Source organism: Enhydra lutris, unplaced genomic scaffold (genome assembly GCF_002288905.1).
Source record: "Enhydra lutris kenyoni isolate GAN:26980312 unplaced genomic scaffold, ASM228890v2 scaffoldscaffold38, whole genome shotgun sequence".
NCBI classification, from domain to species: Eukaryota; Metazoa; Chordata; class Mammalia; order Carnivora; family Mustelidae; genus Enhydra; species Enhydra lutris.
Genome location: NW_019154122.1, coordinates 477321 through 503488, shown reverse-complemented (window position 1 = coordinate 503488; position 26168 = coordinate 477321). Strand labels below are relative to the sequence as shown.

The window sequence follows — 26168 nt, the reverse complement described above, 5'->3', positions numbered from 1 at the left end:
TAAAGGAAATACTTAGCAAACAAACATTCACTAAAATGCTGGTACTTAAAGAACAAAAATAATATGAGGCTATATTGAATAGAAAAACAGGCCTCTCCAAAAGAACAACTATTTATCTGTGGTCCTTCATGGCTTCCAAGAAGACCACATGATTGATTGGGAGGGGAGGACACATGAAGGAACAGAATGACTTTGGAACATAGTTCCATTTGAAATCAGAAAAACACAGCATAAATTACTGTGTTCTATGTTGTCTTTGTAGTCCTGTGGGTGGGTCAGTCATCTGCTAGCCCACAAAGATTGGAATTCTTCTTGGATGCCAACAGTCTCAGTTATGTTGTCACTAGAGACTCAGGAATTTATCTTTAGAATGGATTGACAAGATTTTGAAAGCTCAGTAGATATATTAAGTGGATATATTAAATATATATGTTAAACATACATAAATACGTAAATAAACACATATTAGATGTGGTATGTTTAAATAGAAGGTAGGATAGAAAAATAGCTTTTTGAATTCTGAGGTGTTTATGAAGAGAGGGGTATATTTTTTTCAACTAAGGATATATTTTATTTAACTTTAAAATCCTACAGTGCCTTACAGCATTTATTAGATGTTTGTTGTATTCTCCTAGGAGTGCTGCCCTGCATAGATTAAGCATTTTGAAAAACATTTGTTGAATCAGTTCAAGATGCCTTCAGCAAATATTTATTGAACATCTGCTACATGCCATTCACTGTTTTAGGGCTGGATTGTATAATTTCTAATGACAATTATGTTATAACACACAAATTTGGGGGATGTAGCAATTTCTAATAAAACTCACTGCTTTTCTGATGACTTTGTCTTTAGTAGTCTTTCATTTGATTAATAATAGTCTTAATATTTTGATTAAAAAGATGTTAGTGATAGGACATATGACATAACAAAAAAATTTCAGCTTTCAAACTTGAATTTTGAAATAAGCATAAGCCTCTGTACCTATACCAAAATACATTTTTAAAAGTTTTATTTATTTACGTGATCTCTAGGGCTCCTGGGTGGCTCAGTAAGTTAAGTGTCTGCCTTTGGCTTGAGTGGTGATCCTGGAGTTCTGGGATCAAGTCCTGCATTGGGCTCCTTGCTCAGCAGGGAGTCTGCTTCTTCCTCTACCCCTACCCCATGCTTATGATCTTTCTCTCAAATAAATAAAATCTTAAAAAAAAAAAAAAAAAGTGATCTCTACACCCAGCATAGGGCTTGAACTCACAACCCCAAGATCAAGAATCAGATGCTCTACCGACTTAGCCAGCCAGGCACCTCGTAAAATACATTTTTATTTTAGCAAATATCTCTTCAGAATTGATGTATGGAGTGAGCAGATAGAAAAGTGGTACTGGTAAAGAATGGAAGATCAGTAGTGATGAGAAGTAAGAGGCCAGAAAGATGGTAATAGAGGCCCTCAATCGATTTTCAGTATTTTATTTTATTTTATTTTTTTTAAGATTTTTTTTTTTTTAATTTATTTGACAGACAGAGGCCACAAGTAGGCAGAGAGGCAGGCAGAGAGAGAGAGAGAGAGAGAGAAGCAGGCTCCCTGCTGAGCAGAGAGCCTGATGCGAGCCTCAATCCCAGGACCCTGGGATCATGACCTGAGCCAAAGGCAGAGGCTTTAACCCACTGAGCCACCCAGGCGCCCCGATTTTCAGTATTTTAGAAGGCCTGGAAATTTGTCTACTGGTTAGAGAGATAACACCATATAGACTTACCTAGAAGTCAAATTTCTTTCCTTCTAGCTAGAATTATGCTTATATGTACAGATAGTAACACCAGCTAATCTTACACTAATCAGAATCTCTGATCATTAGGTATGTCTTAATGAAAGGGTATTACTCCCATCTAATGCAGATTGGGAGCAGGGCGGTCCGCAGGGCTGCCCTACGCCGGCCAATTCTTTCACATCAGGCAGTCCACTGTGACCCCAAGAATAAGTCCTTGGGGAAAGTTAGAGTAGAACTTCAGTAGAAGGCAGAGGGTAGCAAAAGTAGAAGAAAGTGAGTTAAAAAGATGGGAGAAGCACTAAAATTGGAAGAAGAGAATAAGGTGATTTGTGTTCAAATATCATTTGCTTCCCAGTAAATCAAAGAGTCTGTAGAACCTCGTTTTATGATTTCAGCTAAAACTCTGACATTTTAAATGGATAAGTAGCCATCATTACGTTTTTGTCCATTTGTTTACATGGATCATCAGATACAGTTTAGAAAAATTATAGTTTTTTTTAACAATGAATACTAGTAAATCAGGTGTTTATTGAATGCTTGCTACCTATGGCCTTCGAGTAGCAAGCTATTAAAGTTCAGTAAATCTCCTCAGTCTTGGGGCGCCTGGGTGGCTTGGTTGATTAAAGGATTACCTTCGGCTCAGGTCATGATCCCAGGGTTGGGATTGAGCCCCGAGTGGGGAGCCTGCTTCTCCCTCTCCCTCTGCCTGCCACTCTGCCTACTTGTTCTCTCACTCTGTCTCTCTGTTGAATAAATAAATAAAAATCTTTTTTAAAAAATCTCCTCAATCTAGTTTTGTCTTACCCACTTAGAAATTTTAGTGGGTTTTTTGCATTGCACTCAAAATAGTGTTGAACTCTTCAGATTGACTTCTAAGGCTTAACCATGATCTGGATTCATCCTGCCCACTAGGTACCCCAGTTCAGTCAAGCAACGGTTTTCTTCTTTTTTCTTTCTCTCCTTCCTTCCTTCCTCTCTCTCTCTCTCTTCAATTTATGTATTTGAGAGAGCGCCCACATGCACACGAGTGGGGTGAACAGCAGAGGGAGAGAAGCAAACTCCTTGCTGAGCACAGAGTTCAAATAGGGCTTGATCCCAGGACCCCTAGATCATGAATTGACTTGAAGTCAGACACTTAATCAGCTGAGCCACCTAGGCACCCCCAAGCAATGGTTTTCAACAAGAGACTGGACTGCCTGTTACCCTAAGGAGCATTTGGAAACATGGTATATTTGCATGTTTCATAGTGATGGTGGGATAGGGTTAGGGCTGCTACTGGCATTTAATAGGGACCGAGGATGCTAAACCATCCTGACATGTATAGACTACACATTGAGGAATTGTCATGCCCAGTGTGCCAGAAGCACCTACTGAGAAATCCTTTAATAGGAAAGAATGTGGATATTATAATCAAAACAACCTGGGTTCAAATCTCAGCTCTGTCCTCTGTAAAATAGGGGTGATGATACTGTTCAAGTAAGTAAGTAGATGAGATCATGTTGGTAAAGTGTTAGAATTTCTAGATTTCAAAAAATGGTAGCTACTGATAGATTCCTGGGTTCTTGGTAAGTCTTTTTTCTGTCTGTGAACATTCTCACATCTCATGCTATTTCCATTCAAAATTAACTAATTTAGAGAAGCTGAAATAGGCACAGGAGAGAGAATGATGCTGTTTTTTTCATAGGTTTAAGTGCTTTATTTAAACAGTCTTGTGGGGTTACATCAACTGGTTCACACTGAAGATGGGAAGTGTCGCTTGTTTCAGGTTCTGGTGTAATTCAAAAGGGTAGTTCCCTGGGAACCGAATGGCAGACCCCAGCTATCTCAGAGGCTTTTCGGAGTCGCTTCAGCCGCTGCTCAAGTGTAGCTGACAGTGGAGACACAGCCATCGGCACATCATGCTCAGACATTGCAGAGGGTAAGTTTGGATTAATGGTTTGATTACTAATATGTGTTGTCATTTTCAGATTGTGTTCCATGTATACTGTCAATTCCAGAATATTCATAACTTGGGCACTTCAGCCAAGGAGTTTGCTTGATTTTTTTACTCTGTGTTTCTTACATTTGGCCCTTTTCTTTCAGTTTTTACTGTTTGTCCTATTTTAATAACTTTTTATAGGTTTCTTGTCCTCAAGTCTTTTCCCTCTACTGCCAGGTTAATCTTTCTAAAAGCCTGGTTTTATGGTTTCCCTTTCCTGTAAATCCTCGACTGCTTCTGTTACTTGGAGGATAAAGTTCAGAGGCCTTAATTTTGTGATCTGGCTTTCCCACCCAATCAGACATATTTCTTACTGTTATAGAGTGTGGTGTTTTACTATGCAATGAAAAAGCACAGAACTTTTGTTGTTGTTTTGGATATCTGAGCTCTTTTCTTCTTTAATCCAGGCCCATTTGTGTTGTTTCCACCTCTTCTTGCCCTTCCCAGCTGTGCTGATCTTATTTTTCAAAATCTAGTGAAGTGTCTGACTAGACTTTTCCCATCCCTTCCACCCGTTACTAATCTCCCTCTCTGTAATCTTTTTATTTATTTTTATTTTTAATGTTTTAAAGATTTTATTTATTTATTTGAGAGAGAGAAAGAAAGAAAGCACGAGAGGGGTAGGTCAGAGGGAGAAACAGACTCCCTGTGGAGCAGGGAGCCCTATGTGGGACTCAATCCTGGGACTCCAGGATCAAGACCTGAGCCAAAGGCAGTTGCTTAACTAAGTGAGCCACCCAGGTGCCCTGCAATCTTTTTAAAAAAAATAAGATTTCATTTATTTTGAGAGGGAGGGTGGAGAGAGAGAGAGAACAGGAGCAGGGGGAGGGAGAAACAGACTCCCTGCTGAGCAGGGAGCCCTGTGTGATGCCTGGGATCATGACCTGAGCTGAAGGCAGACACTCATTCCACTGAGCCACCCAGGCACCCCTCCCTCTCTGCCATCTTGTAATCTTCATTGTGTCTGCCATTTGGGGGTCACTTAAATTAAGTAATAACTGCCAGACAGTGTTTTACAAGAGTATTTTCTTTTTTAAAAAATTTTATTTATTTAAGTAGTCTCTATACCCAATATGGCTTTTGAACTCACAAACCAAGATGAAGAGCCCCATGCTCTACTGACTGAGCCAGCCAAGCATCACAAGTGTATTTTATTTTTTCATTTAGATAGTGAGTTCCTAGAGGGCAGAGGACCTGATGGTAATAGTAACTATTTATTAAATACTTTGTGATGGATACTATACTAAATTTTTTCTACATTTTTTCATTAACATCTTTGAGAACGCTATGAAATATTATTTCCATTTTACAGCTGAGAAACCTGAATTTCTTTTTTTTTTTTTTTAAGATTTTATTTATTTATTTATTTATTTGTCAGAGAGAGAGAGAGAGAAAGCACAAGCAGGCAGAGCGTCAGGCAGAGGCAGAGAGAGAGGCAGGCTCCCCACTGAGCAAGAAGCCTGACACAGGACTTGATCCTAGGACCCCAGGACCACGACCCGAGCTGAAGGCAGTGGCCCAACCAACTGAGCCGCCCAGGCATCCCTGAATTTCTTTTTTTTTTTTCAAAGAGTTATTTATTTGAGAGAGAGAGAGAAAGATCATAAGTGGGAGGAGGGGCAGAGGAAGAGAATCTTCAAGCAGACTCCCTGCTGAGTGCAGAGCCCTACACAGGGCTAGATCACACAACCCTTGAGATCATGACCTGAGCCAAAACCAAGAGTTGGACGCTCAACCAACTGAGCCACCCAGGCACCCCGAGAAAGCTGAATTTCAAAGTGATTAGATTACTTGATTAGAGTTACAAAACTAGTCACTTTAGTACTTTATCAGATGTCACACCCACTATGATAGCTATAATCAAAAAGATAATAACAAGTTTTGGTGAGAATGTCAAGGAATTGGAACCTGTATACATTATTGGTGGGAGTGTAAAATGTTGAAGCTGCTTTGGAAAGCAGTTTGGCAGATCTTCAAAAGGGTAAAACATGGAGTTATCCTATGACTCAACAGTTCTACTCCTACCTATATACCCAAGAGAAATGAAAGCATATATCCACACATAAACTTGTTACATGAATATTCGTAGCAGCATTATTTATAGTAGCCCAAAAATGGAAACAACCCAGATGTTTATCAACTAATGAATGAGTCAGATGTAGTATATCCATATAATAGAATATTATTCCGCAGTAAGAAATGAAGTACTAATACCTGTTACAAAATAGTTGAACTTTTAAAACATTATGCCAAGTAAAGCCAGACACAAAAGGCCACATACTGTATGATTCCATTTATATGAAATGTCTAAAATAGGCAGATCCAGAAAGACAGAAAATGAGTGGTTGTCCAAGGCTAGGGAAGTTAGGGTAAATGGAATGTGACTGCTAAAGAGTAAGAGGTTTCTTTTTGTGGTAATAAAATATTCTATAATTGATTGTAGTGATGGTTACACAACAATGAATGTAATAAAAACCATTGAATTGTACACTTCAAGTGGGTGAATTGAATGTTATGTGAATTATATTTCAGTAAAGCTGTTTTTTTTTTGTTTTTTTTTTTTTTGTTTTTTTGAGTAAAGCTGTTTTTTAAAGAAAAGGATAGAAATGTTTGAAAATAGAAATGGGTAAAAAAAATATATATATAGTTATCTACTGTATTGACCCTTAGACACCTGGCATTTAATAGTTTGATAGCTGTGTGTATATGGCGTGGTGCTCATAAATGTTGAGTAGAACTGAATCATAGATTTTGTTGTAGATGGACTTTGAAAGTCATTTAATCCAGTTCCTTTTTGCTGGTGAGTAACAAAAATTCTCCAAGGGGTTAAGTAATTTGCCTGATGTCACACAACTAGTCAGATTCAGGTCTCCCAGCTGTAGTATTTTTTCTGTCACTTCTGTAATCAAGTGTTACTCTCAGTTTAGTTATTTGTTAAGGTTTTGTCTACATTGCAGTCATGGGACCTTTTTCATTTTGACTAAATAATAGTTCTTTTAAAAATCAAACAATGGGGGGCACCTGGGTGGCTCAGTGGGTTAAGCCGCTGCCTTCGGCTCAGGTCATGATCTCAGAGTCCTGGGATCGAGCCCCGCATCGGGCTCTCTGCTCTCTAGGGGAGCCTGCTTCCTCCCCTCTCTCTGCCTGCCTCTCTGCCTGCTTGTGATCTCTCTGTCAAATAAATAAATAAAATCTTTAAAAAAAAAAAAAAAAAATCAAACAATGGTCTAGATTTCCCCCTATTGAATTTAGTGACTGTATTTAATTCAGTCACATTGTTACACAGATTCTGTGCTTTTTATTCCTTTGAGGGGGGAAATATATTTCCCGTGTAGTGCATTCTTTTTAAATTGTAGTAGCCTTGATGTGATGCCTTTTTTTTTTTTTTTTTTTTTTTAAAGGATCCAAGGGGGGGCACCTGGGTGGCTCAGTCAGTTAAGAGTCCAACTTTGGATTTCAGCCCAGGTCATGATCTCAGGGTGAGATTATGAGATTGAGCCCTTCATCAGACTCCACATTCAGTGCACTCTGCTCAAGATTCTCTCCTTTTCCCCCCACTTCTACACACACACTCCCTCTAAATAAATAAATAAGTAAATCTTTGAAAAAAATAAAGGATCTAAGATGTCTTCTCTGCCATGTTTGTTACGTACAGTGGTCTTTATCTTAACCCTTGCTTATTGTGTCCATCCATCCAGCTTGGTTTTATTAGGAGCCCAGTTGACAAGAACCCTTATGACTAGTATAAGATATAGTTCATTGTTGCATCTTCTTTTTTTCATTGTTTCATCTTTAAAGTGAACAGGTTTGCTTTTGATTCTACCCTTCATTAAAATGTTTTACCTTGAGGGGCACCTGGGTGGCTCAGTTGTTAAGCGTCTGCCCTCAACTCAGGTCATGATCCCAGGGTACTTGGATCCAGCCCCGCATCGGGCTCCTGGCTTGGCGGGAAGCCTGCTTCTTCCTCTCCCACTCCCCCTGATTGTGTTCCTTCTCTCACTGTGTCTGTCTCTCTCTCTGTCAAATAATAAATAAAATCTTAAAAAAAAAAAATGTTTTACCTTGAAGAATTGTAAGGGATGGGGTAGAGGTGGATACTGGCGACTTCAGAGGACTTTCAGCTTTTTATTAAAGACGGCAGTAGTTAACTGGCTTAGTTCAGACTCCCTTACTTCATAAACCAGTAAGGGATATAGACAGAAGTGATCAAGATTTAGTAATAGCTAAATCTACCCCTCACTGAGAAAGCATGGTTTTTAGAAAGAATTAGGGAGTGGGGCAGAGGGTATGGTTGAAGAGAGGAGAGATTTAGAAATATGAATATCCTTAAAGGGGCAAAACCCCAATATTCTGAGAACTGTAGACTTCTCTAAAAATCACATATCCCATACACTAAATTTTGAGTCTTTGAAAATTGTAGAAGGTAAGTGGCCCTTTTGAAAATGAGTGTTGTGGGACACCTGGGTGGCTCAGTCGGTTAAGCGTCTGCCTTTAGCTTAGGTGACGATTCAGGGGTCCTGGGATTGAGTCCCACATCAGGCTCCCTGCTCAGCTTCTTCTCTCTCTCCCTCTGTCTCTCTGCCTGCTTGTGCTTGTTCTCTCCCTCTCTCTCAAATAAATAAATAAAATCTTTAAAGAAAAATGAGTGTTGCTGTTTTGCTTCAAAATGTTTCAAAATACAAATCAGACTTAAGGTGTAACTTGACATTTTATAGCAGTTTGTCAGAATTGCCAGTTTTCTGGGTCCCTGGGTGGCTCAGTCAATTAAGTGGCTACCTTCAGCTCAGGTTATGATCCCAGGATCCTGGGGTCCCTGCTCAGCAGAGAGCCTGCTTCTCCCTCTCCCTCCGCCTGCTGCTCTGCCTACTTGTGCTCTCTCTCTCTGTCAAATAAATAAATAAATTCTTTAAAAAAAAAAAAAGAATGCCAGTTTTCTTACTATAAATAAACTTAATAGATAAGTGACCTGCTGAAAAAGATTTTTATTCTTTTATCAGTGGATCAACCACACTTCTAGAAAATTAGAAGTCCTGGGTCATTTGATAACTTTCCAGGCTTTGGTTTTGGCATTACTACTTTGGGGGTTATGGGCTCAAAACTGAATTTGGTGAGTCTTGAGAGTAGGTGGTGCTGTAGATGGAGAATGGAAGGAGGGGTTACAAAGTTCAGCACAATAGCAGTCCTTCATATGCTACAACTTGACGATCTTCTGTTCCATAATTATACTTTGAGAGCAGAGACCCTTGGTGAGAGTGAATATTATGGTACCGTTACAGAGGGTTTCAAGTGGAGAGCTTGCTATTCTTGGAAGTTTTCATCACCACAGTCTGCTTTAGCCTATTGCCTATTCTTATGTATAAGCTATGGGACCTCAAAAACTGTGTCCTTAGCCTCTGAAATGTTCTTGGTCCTTAGAAGCAGACACATTTATCAGAAATTACTGTTGTTTTGTTTTAGTATGGCCTTTTATATATATCCCCAAGATAATCTAAGTATAGGAAATTAGATACTTTGCCTTCTCTCATACATTATAAGGGATAATTTGGCATGTCCATGGTTTTTGTTTTTTGTGGGGGGGTTGTTTCTGTGTTTATTTTTTAAAAGATTATTTATTAGAGCATGTACATGGAAGGAAAAGGGAGAGAGAATCTGAAACAGGCTCTGAGCTGAGCACAGAGCCTGTTGCAGGGTTTGATCCCTCAGCCATGAGATCATGACCTGAGCCGAAACCAAGAATTGGACACTTAACCAACTGAACCATCCAGGCGCTGCCTTTTTTTTGTTGTTGTTAAGATTATATTTATTAATTTATTTTAGAGACAGCATGAGTGGCGGGGTTGGGGCGGGGTGGGGGGACACCGAGGGAGGAGGAGAGAATCTCAAGCAGATTCTGCTCTGAGTCTGGAGTTTGATGTGGGGCTTAGTCCCTCAATCCTGACATCATGACCTCAGCCAAAATCAAGAGTTGACACTCAACCAGCTGAGCCACCCAGGTGTCCATGGTTTTATTTTATTTTATTTTTTTTTAAGATTTTATTTATTTATTTGAGAGACAGTGAGAGAGAGCATGAGTGAGGAGAAGGTCAGAGAGAGAAGCAGACTCCCCGCCGAGCCGGGAGCCCAATGAGGGACTCGATCCCGGGACTCCAGGATCATGACCTGAGCCGGAGGCAGTCGTCCAACCAACTGAGCCACCCAGGCGTCCCTTAAAGAGCTACTTACAAACCCATATGAGAAGATGGTAGCTGATGTGTAGTAATTCTGGGAAAGGTTATAGTATTTGTCCTCATTAGCTGAGTGTGTTCTGTGTTAGTTGATGGAAAGAAAAAAGAAATGAATTAAATTGGTTGTCCACTCTTCATGGTAGATGTGCTTGGTTTGGAAAGAGTACTGGACATAGTTGAAAAAGGAAGACAGGGGTGCCTGGGTGGCTCAGTCAGTTAAGTGGCTGCCTTTGGCTCAGGTCATGATCCCAGAGTCCTGGGATTGAGTCCCACACCGGGCTCTTTGCTCAGCAGGGAGCCTGCTTCTCCCTCTCCCTCTGCGTGCCACTGTGCCTACTTGTGCTCACTCTCTATCTCCCTGTCAAATAAATTAAAAGGAAAAAAAAAAAAAGAAAAAGGAAGACATTATATTCCTTGTCCCCTTACTCAGTTTACTCCCTGCTAAAGGTAACAGGTAGGGGCGCCTGGGTGGCTCAGTGGGTTAAGCCTCTGCATTCGGCTCAGGTCATGATCTCGGGGTCCTGGGATTGAGCCCCACATCGGGCTCTCTGCTCAGTGGGGAGCCTGCTTCCCCCTCTCTCTCTGCCTGCCTCTCTGCCTACTTGTGATCTCTGTCAAATAAATAAATCTTTAAAAAAAAAATAAAGGTAACAGGTATGTTTCCTGACATTACTGTCTTGTTTGCTCGCAGCCCACTGCCTTGACGCATTAGTTCTGTGACCCTATAGTCTTTTTCAGAGTAGCACTTGAAAGTTGGAAATAATGTAGAAATGTGTACCTTCTGTAGCAGGTCTAATGAGAGAGTTGTCCTCCAAAACCAGGCAAGAGCTAAAGGAAGCAGAAATTGAGTATGAACAAAAAGTGAAAAGTCACAGTTGGATATAAACAAGGGGGAAGGCAGAATATAAAATAGAGGATTTCAGTGTGTACCCACTTGAGAGTGCTCCCTGTGCTAGAGTGAAACCTGAGAGTTACTAAGAATAACTTCACATATCCAGGCAGTCAGGTCTGGGGTGTGGGGGAGAGAATAGAATCCTGATTCAGATGCTGTACTCCCTGTCCTGGACACAGAGCAGCACTATCTATCCACTTTGCCTATTCTTCGGATAGTTCAGATTCATTGCTTACCTTCACTGGGAAGCTTTTGGAGGCCACAGAGAATTCTGGCAACCCTTGGAAAGAATATTTTTAAAGATTTATTTATTTATTTATTTGACAGAGAGAGATCACAAGCAGTCAGAGAGGCAGGCAGAGAGAGAGGAGGAAGCAGGCTCCCTGCTGAGCAGAGAGCCTGATGCGGGGCTCGATCCCAGGACCCTGAGACCACGACCTGAGCCGAAGGCAGCAGCTTAACCCACTGAGCCACCCAGGCGCCCCGGAAAGAATATTTTTATTGGATTGGATTGTAGCTTGAGAGTTGCCCAGCTCCCAGAAGAGTAGGACCTAATCCATTTCCCTTAAGTAAGTGGTTTTTTGGTTTTTGCTTTTTGGTTTTAAATTCGTTTCTCAGTTTTGTTTGTTGACTGGCAAGATTTTTTTTCAAATAAAAAGGACAGAGTGTAAGTTAAAAGTAAAGCTGATGTTGCCTTTTGTTGGTTTACCTTGTGAATGGCATTTGAGATCCTAGAATACACGTAACTTCTCAGGCTGCCTTTCTGCCTGATACTTAGGATGATCGTATCTATTCTGCTTGGTCTCAGTCAGGAGAGAACATCTGGCATAGCAGCCAAACTCAAGAAATCCTGCTGCTGGGGTGCCTGGGTGGCTCAGTCATTAAGCGGCTGCCTTCAGCTCAGGTCATGATCCCAGGGTCCTGGGATCGAGCCCCATGTCAGGCTCCCTGCCCAGCAGAGAGCCTTTTTCCTCTCCTTGTGCCTACCGCTCTGCCTACTTGTGCTCTCTGTCTCTCTGTCAAATAAGTAAGATCTTTTAAAAAGAGAGAGAGAGAAAGAAATCCTCCTGCTTCAGTTTTGACTTACAGAAGATTATTCTCTTCGCAGATTTTTGTAGCTCAAGTAGCAGCCCTTCTTTCCAGCCCATCAAAAGCCACATAACCATTCCAACAGCCCATGTGATACCTTCCACTTTGGGGACCTCTCCTGTCAAGCCAAATTCTATACCTGCTGGACTCTCTTCCTCCAAACTCCCTTTGTCAGGGCTGGCTGAAAGTGCTGGGATGACAAGAAATGGAGACCTTGGTGCAATGAAATGTTCTCCTGGCCTGTCTAGAGATTTCATGTATCTTTGTGGTGCTCCTGGAGAAAATGGAATTGAACAGTCCTGGTTTCCAGCAGTGGGACATGAAAGAGAAGAAGAGGTGAGGAAGTTTGATATGCCCAGTATGGAGTCTACCCTTAATCAGTCGGCAATGATGGAGACACTTTATTCTGATCCCCACTACCAAGTCCACTTTCACAACCCAAGAGCTGACACGAACAAGGAGTTATACAAAGTGTTGCCTGAGACCAAGAAGGCACCGGGCAGTGGGGTGGTATGTGAGCGGAATGGACCTCACCCTAATAGCAGTGGAGTGCTCCCTTTGGGACTCCAACCTGCTCCTGGCTTCTCCAAGCCTCTACCCTCTCAGGTATGGCAGCCGAACCCTGACCCTTGGCGCCCACATGAGCAGTCTTGCGAGCTCAGCACTTGCCGGCAGCGGCTGGAGATGATCCGTTTGCAGATGGAGCAGATGCAGGTAGAGACCCTTCTTGCGCTGGATTTTGTGGGTTCTTTGCAGATCTTAGAACTCTATAGGTTTAGTCCCGTAAGTTTTGACTCTAAAGAAAACATTTGTAAGATAGACCGAAGATGTTTATAGATGGGAAGTGAAGGCTTGTGAATGCCATTGAATATGTTGGTCATCTAATTAAACACCAGATGGGTCCTCCAGAGTGGAGAGTTACAACAGAAGACCCCAAAAGGTGTGACATTAACCCTGATTGTGTACTTATGTATCGGTAGGCTAGCTACTTTCACATACGAAATCTTAATTTAATCCTTGTAGCACTTTGATGAGGTAAATGTAGAAATTTACCAGGTTCTTAGAATAAGTAATCTGTCCAGGGTCACAAAGCTGGTAAGTAGGAGAGCTAGGGTTTAAAAACCATCTCTGAACCCCTGTGTTTCTTCCATTGTACTAATTTTGTGTTAAAAAAAAAAAAAAAAAAGCCTTGTGCTGCTTAAGAGTGGGAAGGAAAAAGGCAAGACTTATTCTCCTTTTCTGGTTGGTTAGGACATCTTAGCTCCTGCTTTGCCTCTCTTGCCAGATAATGAAAGATAAGTGACCTTTTCTTAGAAACTAGAGCCTTCATGAGCAGGGAGTGTCCAATTGGCAGAAGTCTCCCTGGCAGGTTCTTTCCAGTCATGCATCAGAGCTAAAATTATTTCATAAACACTGGGCCTCCTCAGCTGAGCCAAAGTGATCCTTGACTAGAGACCCAGCTGGTTACTGCTCAGGTGCTTTCCAGGTGCCTTTGGGTCAAGATCAAGCCCCTCTGGGCCTCCTTGTCTTCCAGCTTCAGAATGGAGCCATCTGCCACCATCCTGCTGCTTTTGCTCCATCACTGCCCACATTAGAACCAGCGCAGTGGATCAGCATCTTAAACAGTAATGAACACCTTCTGAAGGAAAAGGAGCTCCTCATTGACAAGTAAGAGGTCAAGGGGTGCCCTAGTACCAGGCTCTGCTCTCCCAGCCCACACTGAGGGCACCTAATGAGGTCTCTCCAAGGGTAGCACATCCCTCTCTGTTTGGGTCCGTGCCTTCCTTCATGGTCGGGCTAGGTTGGCAAGCAACCTAGTTCTATATTTGAGTAATGGGATAGGCCAATTGTGTATGCTCTGCAGGGACTCTGGGAGTGCCTGAAGTGGACAGCCAGTCCTTTGTAGCTGCTCTTTCCTCATTTCCCCCAAGTCAGCTTTCTTATTTGCTCTTCCTCCTTCAGCAAGACTGTACTATCCAGACGCAAGGCCTTTTTTGGTTTACATAGTATGAATTGTATCCACTTAAGGAAAGTGGGGGCTCGTGTTGCCAGTGGGTTAGTGTCAGTACCCTGGACCTCATTCTACTGGCTTTTGCAGGCAGAGGAAACATATCTCTCAGCTGGAGCAGAAAGTACGAGAAAGTGAACTGCAAGTCCACAGTGCCCTTTTGGGCCGCCCTGCCCCCTTTGGGGATGTCTGCTTGCTGAGGCTGCAGGTAAGCATTGGCAGCCAGAATGGCATTCTGGTTGTCATAACTCAGTGTCTTACCTTTGCTTGGTACTACGGTATCCAGGAGATAGAAAAGGGATCAAGTGATATAAGGTGCCCTTGCCCTTAAAAGGGTAGGCATCCTAATTATAAAACATCCCTCATTCTGCCTTTGTGGAGGCAGAAAAGGCTTGAGGGTAGAATCAGGTATGCCTTGGTGTCAGGACATACTTGGGAAAAAAACGAAGGCAGAGCAAGGTACATAGTAAGCTTCTTGAACTGGGTGATGTTCTGATAAGTCTTAATCTACCAGCTGTAGCCAAATGGAGGGAGAGGCAGAGGTAATGGGATTTAGAGCCATTCTCATTTTTTAATATTTCCATGTCTAGGAGCAAGTAAAGGTAGCCATATTTTCACTGAGGGCAGTGGCTCCTAGAAAAGCTTGCTTTGCTTACTTCTTCTGCAATATGGGCTTTTGAGTGATGAGTATTAAACAGATTATAGTACTGGCTTTGCCACGTAGTGGGCCTGTCAAGACGGTTCTATCTTATAGAATCAGAATGTTAGAGTGAGAAAGACCCTTATATAAAATCTGGTGCAGTCCTCTAATTTACTGGTGAAAAAATTGAGGCCTAAGAGTGAGGAAGAACTTTTGCCCAAGATCATATAGAGGATGAGTAGAGGAGAAAATGTGAGTGTGCTTCAGAATCACCTGGAGGGCCTGTTGAAACACAGATTGTTGAGCCCCATCCCCAGAGTTTCTGAGTCAGTGGGCTGGGAGTTGGGCTCAAGAATTTCTATTTCAGACAAATCCCCAGGTGATGCTGAAGATGTTAGTCCTAGGACTACACTGTGAGAAGCACTGCTTGAGGAAATTCTTAGAGAAAGATGATATTTGACCACAAAGTAGATCGAGGATAAGTAAAGTACATGGGACTGTAAGAGTGAGGAACCATTATGTATTGAGAATCTTTATGCAGGAATTGCAGCGAGAGAACACTTTCTTACGTGCACAATTTGCACAGAAGACAGAAGCCCTGAACAAAGAAAAGATCGAGCTTGAAAAGAAACTCTCTGCTTCAGAAGTTGAAATTCAGCTCATCAGAGAATCACTCAAAGTGGCGTTGCAGAAGCACTCAGAGGAAGGGAAGAAACAGGAAGAAAGGGTGAGCTAAGGAGTTGGTAGCTTTCTAATTCACAAAGGAGTTGGCAGTCAGCCTTCTCTTGCCAAATCCAAAGCTGTTTCTGGCCCCCATCCTTGGGACTAGGAGGAACCAGTTGGGTGAGATCCTACATTGACTTTTCGTGCAGGACTGGTCTGTTAGAAATGGCACTCCTCCTTTTTGCTTCATCTCCACAAAACTGCCACAAAGTCCCTCACTGCCCCGGGTTGTGATGGGCCTCCAACTGACCTGGATAGAAAACCAGCCTGGGCAGTCATACCAGATGGTACTATTGTAAGATGTTTAAACATCTGTGGCAAATTTACATCATCCAGCCTGGTTTTCCCTTATTCTGCCTAAAAAGTAGAAAAGAATTCCGTGTGTACAGCCACTTTGGGAATTTTTACATTTTTCCAAGGCTCTTAGAATCGCCTTAGGGTAAGATTGGTCATAATAGAAGGAGCTGATTTGCTTCGGTTTCATAGCTTGCTATAATGCAGATGGTCTTGGAGGGCCAGTTTAGTAATGTTTAGCTCTGGACCACATGCATCAAAATCAACAGAGCAGTGCTGCTTAAACTCTAATGTGCTGAAGAACCACTGGGTTATCTTGTTTAAAATACAGATCCAGAGGCACCTGGCTGGCTCAGTTGGTGGAGTGTATGACTCTTGATCTCGGGGTTGTGAATTTGAGCCCCACGTTGGGTGTAAAGATTGCTTTAAAATAACATCTTTTTTTCTTAAATAAAATAAAACACAGATCCAGATTTAGTACTTCTAAGGTAGGGTGTGCCTGAGGTCCTGCATTTTTATCAAGCTCCCAGGTGTTGTTGGTGCCACTAGTATATCAAGGATTTAGAGGCTTGTTAAAAAAGAAACTTTTAGTCAAAATACATGTATCTAAGTTAAATAATCTAATACCAATATGTTTATAATAAAACTTAGCTCTGTACCCAACCCCATTCCACAAAGATTTCCATCTTAACTCTTTTTCTCCTGGCATAAACCTCTGTATTTCTGAGTATTATTCTTAAGGTTTTTGCTATTTTTGTTTCATGGGTGCAGTATCTTCTCTCTCTGATGATATTGATTATATCTTTTGGGATGTCTGCCTCTGCTTATAGTGTTGTTTCTTGTTTTTTGGTTTTGTTTTGTTTTGTTTTTAGAACGTGTTCTTTTGTTTTAGTATCTTTCGTGTTAGAGGCTTGGTGATGCTTGAATGAATGGGCACTCATGTTTAAGAATGAAATATTTGAAAGCTGGATAGGAGCTCTGGGTTCATGGTAATTTCCTCGTGGACTGCATTATAGGATAATCAGATTTAGACTGCCTTCTCACTTGGGAACCAACAAATAATAGTATCTGAATGTCTTAAACAACTCTGTCCAGAAAATAATCAATCTTCAGCCTGTTGCCTAGTTGAGAGGCTAAGGACAAGAATGCTTTTGGCCTTTAGGATCTCAATACTGAGAAGGAGATTCGGCTTAGAGTACCCCAGTTCTGTACACAGATTTTTACTTACACTTACTTTAAACCCAGTGCTGCACTCTCTCTGCTATGACTGATATCCCTGAGTTTGGAATCTCCCTCATCTGATTTCTCCAGAGAATAAATCTCCACCAGTCTCCTGTTGGGAAAATCTAGGGTAAAAATGGTATCCAGCTAACCTATATGTAGATTTCCAGTGAGTGCCCTGTTTTCAGATCTATGGCTGATACCTGCCACAGACGTACCTGGTACTTCAAATACAGAGGTACTTGTGGGGTTTGAAGGGTGCCATGTTTACCAAGTTGTCTGTAACTCCCACTGCAGGTTATAACTCTTAAGTAATTTATCTGCTGTCTTTGATCTTCTATAAACACATTGAAATCTCTCATACACTTTTGTCTCCTATTAACTTTTTTTTTTTTTAATTTAAAGATTCTATTCATTTATCTGACAGGCAGAGATCACAAGTAGGCAGAGAGTCAGGCAGAGAGAGAGAGAGGGAGAAGCAGGCTCTCTGTTGAGCAGAAGGCCCAATGCGGGGCTCGATCCCAGGACCCTGAGATCATGACCTGAGCCGAAGGCAGAGGCTTAACCCACTGAGCCACCCAGGTGCCCCTCCTATTAACTTTTTAAATTTAGTATTTTATTTCCTTTCTGTCATTTTAGAGATGTTTTGAAGGGGAGAAGAGATAAACATCTCGGGGTAATCCACCCCTTTTTTTTAAGATTTTATTTATTTGACAGAGATCACAAGTAGGCTGAGAGACAGGCAGAGAGCGGGGAGGGAAGCAGGCTCCCCACTGAGCAGAGAGCCCGATGTGGGGACTGATCCCAGGACCCTGAGATCATGACCCGAGCTGAAGGCAGAGGCTTAACCCACCGAGCCACCCAGGCGCCCAGTCCACCATTTTTTTTTAATTTAAAGATTTCCCCAACAGGAGACTGGATATTTATTCTCTGGAGAAATCAGAAGAGGGAGATTTCTCTGGGATATCAGCATTTTCAATAAGCTTCCCAGTTGAGTCTGAAGCATATTAAAATGTGGGAATCACTGGTTTAGAGCTTGAAAGGGTACAGGTTATATCTGGAGTAAAGCCTTTGGCTGATTTTCAGGTTGTCTACTCTTAGTACTTTCTTATCTTTGGATTATATTAGGTCTTTGATTACTTTTGATATCAGGAGATCTGCCTTTTTCTCTGCTTTCACTTGCTTCCTTCAGCATCCTTTTTTCATAACCCAAAATAAAAAACATAATAGTGAAGAAAAGTCTCCATTCAGCAAATCTGGTGTGTGCCCACTCTGTGCCAAGCATTGTGCTTGGCACATCATATTGGGGCTATGATAATGAGCAAAATAGACACATTTCCTTCTTCTAGAAGTTTAGAGTCTCGTTAACCCTTCTAGATGATTGCTTAACTTTTAAATCGTGTGGTGTTTAGGGACACCAGGACAGACCAGACCACTATAAATAACAAAGACACTCCTATTGTTTGGGAAATTCTAAGAGTTTAGAAGTGTGGGCTGGAGAAGTACACAGCACTAGGCAGAAGCCACCCATGTAGTCCGAGAGGCAGGGAGCCCTCCCTGAGGAAGGGAAGATCATAACCTGAGCTGAAACCAAGAGCTGGATGGTTAACCAACTGTGCCACCCAGGCGTGCCAGCAATTAAATATTTTTAAAGACATATCCATTTTTGTTTTAGATATCATGCTATCGCACACTTCATACTAGAGAATAGTGTAAACATAACTTTTACATGAACTGGGAAGCCAAAAAATTCATTTGACCTGCTTTATCGTGATGTTCGCTTTGTCACAGTGGTCTGGAACCAAACCCGCAGTGTCACCCAGGTATGCCTGTATATAGAAGTGCTACCAGTTTTTAAAAACTGCCCAAGGAGCCCTCCTTCCCTACCCTTGATTGGAAAGTTCAGGTGTGTTAACTCTGCAGTTTATGCCCTAATCTTAAATGGTAAAATTTGATCACCTCCCTGCCTTCATTGTAATAGAACATTTACAGTCCTAAGGGCAGAGACGGTGGTCACTTCAGAAAAAATGTGATGTTCAGAGTCCTAGAGGAGTCAGTAAAGACAGATTCTTGACACTTCTTTCCCTAGGTAAAGGGTCGTGATAAGCATATCAATAATTTGAAAAAGAAATGTCAGAAGGAATCAGAACAGAACCGGGAGAAGCAGCAGCGTATTGAGACCTTGGAACGCTACCTGGCTGACCTGCCCACCCTGGAAGACCATCAGAAGCAGAGCCAGCAGGTAGTAGCAATATCTGGGCATACCTGGGGCAAGCAGGGAGTAGCCAAGCAGGGGCACTGTCTCAGCTTCTCCAGTACACAGTTACACTGCGGTTTCCTGAAAGGAAAAACCCAAAGGAGTCATGTCCGGACTCACATGTGTCAAGTTTGCAACTCAACTGCAAAGTTTTTGGGATACCCAGACAGTCTTCCTTGGCTTGTTGACCTAAGCATGGAATCTTATCTCTCAGCTTAAGGATTCTGAGTTGAAGAGTACAGAGCTGCAGGAGAGAGTGACCGAGCTGGAGAGTTTGCTGGAGGAGACCCAGGCAGCCTGCAGAGAGAAGGAGGTTCAACTGGAAAGCCTAAGACAGAAAGGAGCAGAACTCTCCAGTAGACATAGGTAAATACCCCAGTGTGGCTGAGGAACGGAGCAGAGCTAAGTTTACCCCACTCACTACCTTTGTGACTTTGGGCAAATCACTTTACTTTTCTTTGGAATGTGAGTAATAGGAAAGCTGCTTATGGGTAAGGAATAGGTCTTTGAGATGGAGAAGGGAGGATGTAGTGGTGCAGTGGGGGCTTGTTACTATATCCTTTAGAAGGTCCAACCTAGTGCTCCGGCATAATACTGGGTAATAATTTCTGAGTACGTATGTGTTGAATGAGGGGAACCACTTTATAAACTGGGAAATTAGCTATCTGTATATTTGCAAAGCAGATCCTGGTGTTAAGAACTGGGAAAGGAGGGGGTTATCTACATTTTGAAGGTTATAAGATAAAGTCTACCAGGAACATCTGTTTCTCTTCAGCCCTAGGGATTGTTCTCAATGGTCACAACAGGTTCTAAGAACAAAACAAGATGCCATAATGTACTCTCTCAGGGTGTCTTGAGAGCTTCTTACATATTAGTTGCCGTTTCTGTAAATGTGATGGCTGTGTTTCAACAGCCTCTTGAACCAAATCCAGTTTCTAATGGGGTGGATTGGATTTCTTATCCCATATTCTATCACAGTGGCCGTGTTTATCTCAGCAGATGAACCATGATGAAAGTGATTGTGGGGATCTGTTGGAGGAGACCATTGGTTGGAGTCAACAGAGAGGTTGGGGGTCAAAGTCGACTCTGCCCTAGACTTTGTGTGCCAAGAAAAAAGTTTTTTTTTTGTATTTTCCAAAATTTCTGCAGTATACATATATGACTTTTATAATCTAAATACATATGATGAATGTTTATTTTTAAATATCAAAACAAATATAGAAGAGCTTTGGGCGGGTGGAGAATTGGTGGCACATATTAGATAGATGCTGGCCTCTAGGGAAGGGAACTAACGCATTAGGCAGCTTGTGTGTGACACACCCTATGTTATAACAGACCTAAACTTATGCCCAGCTACAAGTTGGAATCACCTAAGTGTCTTGCCCAAAATATACAGTAAATAACGGAATCAGGAGTCAAAGCCGCATCCGTCCAACTAAAATTCTTAAAGAGGTTGCTGTTTTTCAGCCTGCAAGATAAGCAGAGTATGGAGGAGGCCAGTGGAGAAGGTCCAAAGGTGGAAATGGAGTCCTGGCAGAAAGAATGTGATTCCCTTCGAAAGGTGACGGAGCGTGTTCGGGCAGCAGTAGAGGGCAGGCTGAGAGGAAAGAAAAGATTGTGTACTGGGAAGGAACCATGAATTTCTGGCCCTGGGCCAGAGCTTTCCTCCCTTTTCTGAGAAGTCACCTCTGCATAATCTTTGCATTTAGGGATTTATCCTTATGACAAGCAAGCAGAGTTAGGGGAGGATATGCTTCTGAACGTCCAAACTAGATGCTCCAAAATGGTGCATTGAAGCTTCGTGCATTTCATTCATGTTTATGCCCCATACAGACCTGTTGCATTGGGCAGAGTTCTAACCAGTGAGGTGGCCCTAATTCAGCAGAGAAGAAAGTCTCCAAACCTGTTGATGAGACTGATGTCAGGTTAGCAAAAAAGAAGATCCAGAAATGGTTCAGAGAATACCTGAGGTCTCAGAGGACAGGAAACTGGGCCTGTTCAGGTTCTCTCCTTAGTCAGTGTGACCAAAGCTATAAATAATAGCATCCAGCACAGCCCTGGATAGGATAGATTTCATTAAACTGAATTTTTAGTCATGTCCTTTACTAAAGAACCAAAATATACTCTGGTTATATATGAAGTTCATTCCACTCATCAGGGTGGGATCCCCCTCCCCCGCAGTAGTGGTTATAGGTCCACACTACATTCCTGTTTAAACCTCTTTGTGAGTAGAACACCGAAGTGTGAAGCTAGTTAGCTAGGACAGGGAGTCTGGATTATACTTCTGTAAGTAGAACTAAATATATATAAATATAAATATAAATATAAATATAAATATATATATATATATATATATATATATATATATATATAAATATATTGAACTATAATAGCCCTATATATAGCCAGTGGGCTAATAGCCAGACTACAGATCCTTGTGTAGCTTCTTATAGTCCAGCCTCACCATCAGCCCATGCTTATAGCCTTCCTTGATAACTTTGCCTTTCAGATTGTGGAGAAGCAACAGCAGAAAATGGATCAGCTGCGTTTACAAGTACAGGTGAGCTGGTGTCCTTGTGATGTGGTACACAGGACTTGATGGAATCTCTAGAATTTAGCCAACTCTTTATTCTGTGTCATACAATTTGCTCAGTGTTGGGAGTATAGCAAGAATGAGACCCGATCAATGCTTTTCGCCTACAGTCATTGTTGGGAAGGGGTTTTAGCACAGTCTTGTGAGCTCAATGTCATGTTACTTTAGGGGAACATGGAAGAGTCAGTCAGAGCAGGGGAGGTTAAAGAAGGATTTCTGGAGCTGATGAGCCTGGAAGGAGGAGGAAGAGTTAGCCAGGCAAAGAAGAAGAGCTGGATAGGTTGGTTTTGGAATTCCAGATAGAAGGAATAGTACTGATGGGAACATGGAGGCATGAAACAGAGTTTGCACACAGAGCGGCAAGCAGTTCGATATTGTCGAAGTAAGGTGGTGTGAATAGCAACTGGACTATGGGAGGGCTTCATCTTTCCAACTAAGTTTGCTTTTATTCTTTTGATAGGTGATGGGAATCTACTATAAAGATGTATTTATTTATTTATTTCAGAGATTTATTTATTTATTTATTTCATAAGCAAGGGGAGGGGCAGGGGGAGAGAGGAAGAGAGAATCTCAAGCAGACTTCCCACTAAGTGTGGAGCCTGATGCGGGGCTCAATCCCAAGATTCTGAGATCATGACTTAAGCTGAAATCAAGAGCCAGATGCTTAACTGGCTGAGCCCACCCAGGCGCCCCATGGGAATCTAGTATAGAATTTAATTTGGATGTGATGTAATTAGGTTTGCAACTCAGGCTTGAGTGTGGAAAGAAGAGTGGCATTTGGAGAGGGGCAGGGCTGGAAGCTGGAGGAATATTGCAAATCCTGGTGAGAGATGAAGGAACCTGGCATAAGGCAGCATAACAAGGAGATGTGAGGGAACAGATTTAAATGAATTTTAGAAGGTAAAATTGAGAGGAATCAGTGATTGACAAGATGTAGGGAGTTAAAGAATAAGGAAAAATTAAAGATGACTCTTGGTTTCTATTCTTGGCCAGAGTGTGTGTTGGGGGGGTGTCCTTAATTGGATTCTCCCAAGAAATCCTAGGTAGGTATAAATAAAAAATCTTAAAAAAAAAAAAAAAAAAAGGTCGGGGGCGCCTGGGTTGCTCAGTGGGTTAAAGCCTCTGCCTTCAGCTCAGGTCATGATCCCAGGGTCCTGGGATCGAGCCTCGCATCAGGCTCTCTGCTCAGCAGCGAGCCTGCTTCCCTTTCTTTCTCTGCCTGCCTCTCTGCCTACTTGTGATCTCTGTCTGTCAAATAAAGAAATAAAAAATCTTAAAACAACAACAACAACAAAAGCAACAAGAAAAAATCCTAAGTAAAGCAGGTTCACTCAGGTTGTCTTTGGATTCCAAAAGAGGTTTTCACATCAAAACAATTGAAATACACTCTCTCTGAGAACAGCTCAAAGCTGCAATTCTGCCTTTGCCATCATGCGGGTCAGGCTGTGTCTGTCTAGTTCCCCTATTTCAAGTCCTGTAAGGATAGTCAAGCCTAGTGAGTGTTTATACCCATTTAAAATCCCATATTCTTGGTAGAGTTTCTAATGGATCTCAGATACATTTCCTGGAACCCACAGGTTCCACAAAGGTTGAAAAAGCCCTACACTTAAGTGGTACATTTACCCATGGTGAAATTCCTCAGGCAAATTAAGGTATCAGGTGAATTTGCTGGAATCAGGTAGATTCAAAATGGCCACCTAGGGTATTTTATGGTGATGAGATGTTCTTCTTTGGCAGTTACATTTTTTTATTAATACAAAATTGAAAATTCAGAAAACTTTTAAATACTTGATTCAAATAAGTTTCAAAATTGGGGGAGGGGATTGGAATGAATAAAATGAAAGGCAAAAAAATAGCAAACATAAATACCTCCCTCTCCCTGACCCTGACCATCCCTTCACAAACACACACTCTTCCTCCCTCCCTCCCTCCCTCCCTCCCAACTAGATTAAGTGCCTGTGGGAGCGCTCTCCTTCCCTTTATCTCTGTCAGAAGCATTTAGTATACAGTATTCTCAAGGGCTTTGGCTATGAGCTCCTCAAAGACAGGTATTGTTTGTATCCTCAGTATCCTCAGTGAGTGTCACGGTAATTGCTCAGTAAATATTGAGCTGAACTGAATGGATATTCCCTGCCCTCAAGAAAGTTATGGGGGTGGGTGGGAATCACATGCACAGCCAACGAATGTACAAATGAACCATGACAGAGGTATGAGTAGCAGGGTGAGAGTATGATGAATAGGATCTGATTTGCAGATAGAGGAAGGCTCAGGTGGGCCTTGAAGATTTCCTGGGTGACAGGCAGGGAAGAGTAGCCTGCGCAAAGGGGAAGGAGAGTACACAACAGCATTGGAGCTGGAGCCTTTGGGTATGAAGGCTTTCAGTCATTTGATGTGACTGGAGTGGAGGCTGTGGGGAAGGTAGAAAGAGATATGGTTAGAAAAGGAGGTAAGGGCCAAACTGGCCTGGAATGCCCTGCTGAGAAGCTGGCCTCTAGTGAGTACATGGTCAGCGACTACAGGAGGGTTTCAAAGGGAAGTAGCAGATCAGGGCCGTTCTAAGGTCGTCTCCCAGCAGTGTGTGTGTGGTGGGGTGGGGCTTTACTGTGTAGTCCAGGCCAGAGGTGATACGGGTCTGAACCAGATTTGCTACTACTCCTGTGTAATCCTACCATTCAGACCCTAGAGCAAGAAGTGGCTCAGGAAGAAGGAACAAGCCAGGCCCTGAAAGAGGAAGCCCAGTGGAGGGAGACAGCTCTGCAGCAGCTACGCACAGCGGTGAAGGAGGTGAGTGGCATCAGCTTCGCTGCTGGGTACTTCCTCCGCAAACCTGATTGCTCTGTGAACCATGCCCCCCCCATCTCTACTTCCACAAGAGCCCTCGTGTCTGACAGTCCCTCCTGAGGTTTTTTGGCAGAAGAATGGGAAGGGACATAGCACTATCCTTTATATTAAAGGTCCTAAGCCCATCTTAGAATGGCCATAATTACCCAGGAATGCTTTTTGGATGTGAGAAGTCTGTCTCTCTCCCTTTGTCTTTCTGTAGCCACAGGTATGTGGGGTTGGGGAGGAAGGGTTCAAGAAGACTGAGAGCTTGGTGTCCTCATGGAATAAACAGAGCTGTCAGCAAGGGGTGACCAAGTTCACTGACCTACAAAGGAATCTCCGAGCTGGGATTGTCACATGGCCCAGTGAGGGGGAAGGGCTGGGATTGGAGAAGGAACTGTATTCAGTGTCTTTAAATCAGAATAGAAGTAGGGAGGGGAGGATGGGTCAAGGTGTTATGGGAGAGGGAGGGAAGGAGACACGGACATACATGAGTAGCTGGTCTTTGTAGAGAAGCCTGACTCTACTGAGGTGAAGGTGTGAAAAGGCAGGCAGGACACATTCTAGCACTGTGTTCTCCAGCTTTCTAGTTTCTCCAACCCCCACCCAGTGGCTGGCTGCTAGCTGTATTGTTGTCTTTCTTGCCCCCTTTATTCCTCTAACACACTCTGATCAGGCTGGCCGGTGGCCACTTTTGTCAGGGTGGCAGGGAGAGATTGAAACCAGTGTCTCCTCAGATTTCACAGTTCACGTTAAGCCTTCTCTAATAGCCTGGTTAACAGAGTTGGCTGAGGGACTGGCTTCAGATAGAGTTCCGAGGGGCGGGAGTATCTTCTCTGGCTCCTGAACAGAAACCTGGAGGCTGGTGACTCAGAGTCTGCTGGGGAGTGGTTTCCTCTCCAGTGCTGGAACCCTACAGGCCCGACCTACCTGCAGGAGAATTTAGAATTTAGCACTCCCCCAATTTTGGGATTGGGGGAGTGCTAAGCCTGTTGGTAGGGGTTAGGAGGGGGGTATCACCTGTGACTCATACATAGCCACACACAGGTACAGATATTCTGCCCTTCCCTGGGCGTGGTTTAACATGTTTGCCCATCTGTCTGCTCAGCTTTCAGTGCAGAACCAGGACCTGATTGAGAAGAATCTGACACTCCAGGAACACCTGCGCCAGGCCCAACCAGGGTCCCTGTCTTCACCAGACACAGCCCAGCTGGCATTTGAGCTGCACCACGAGTTGGCCAGTTGCCTTCAAGATCTGCAGGCTGTCTGTAGCATTGTGACCCAGAGGGCCCAGGGCCATGACCCCAATCTCTCCCTGCTCCTGGGCATTCACTGTGAGTCTTCAGACGGGTCTGGGATGCAGGGAAGAGTGGCTTTCATTCTCTTGTCACCCCCACCCAACTTTCCCATCAGTTATGGTAATGTGTGAACAAGGCTTTGTAAGCCTGGTCACTGCCCGCTGGGAGTTAGCGAACGTGTTTAGCAGAGTAGACAGTAAATCTGTTTTGGAAACAGATTGGATACCTGAATGCAGAACAAACAAAAAATGGCCCCGAGGCAGCAAGTTCTTAGCCCACTATTCCATTTGCTTTTGTAAAAACATGCTGTGTCCTGGGATACCTGGGTAGCTCAGTGGATTAAGCACCCGACTCTTGATTTTGACTC

At 42.7% G+C, this 26168-nt stretch overlaps 1 protein-coding gene across 4 annotated transcripts in view; it reads left to right on the top strand.

The window, feature by feature from the left end:
• The window catches only part of LOC111154878 (centrosomal protein 85), a 33811-nt gene that overhangs the window by 5775 nt on the left and 1868 nt on the right, over positions 1-26168 (top strand). The window contains exons 3-14 of one of the 4 annotated variants that reach the window (XM_022514813.1): positions 3527-3679; positions 11964-12280; positions 12551-12658; positions 13479-13612; positions 14043-14160; positions 15134-15319; positions 18920-19072; positions 19302-19453; positions 20555-20648; positions 21597-21647; positions 24357-24464; positions 25612-25837. In XM_022514813.1, the coding sequence (XP_022370521.1) occupies positions 3527-3679; positions 11964-12280; positions 12551-12658; positions 13479-13612; positions 14043-14160; positions 15134-15319; positions 18920-19072; positions 19302-19453; positions 20555-20648; positions 21597-21647; positions 24357-24464; positions 25612-25837 (1800 nt within the window). Of the gene's footprint in view, positions 1-3526; positions 3680-11963; positions 12659-13478; positions 13613-14042; positions 14161-15133; positions 15320-18919; positions 19073-19301; positions 19454-20537; positions 20649-21596; positions 21648-24356; positions 24465-25611; positions 25838-26168 lie in introns of those variants that run through there. The other 3 variants (XM_022514812.1, XM_022514814.1, XM_022514815.1) reach the window with 3 other exon arrangements.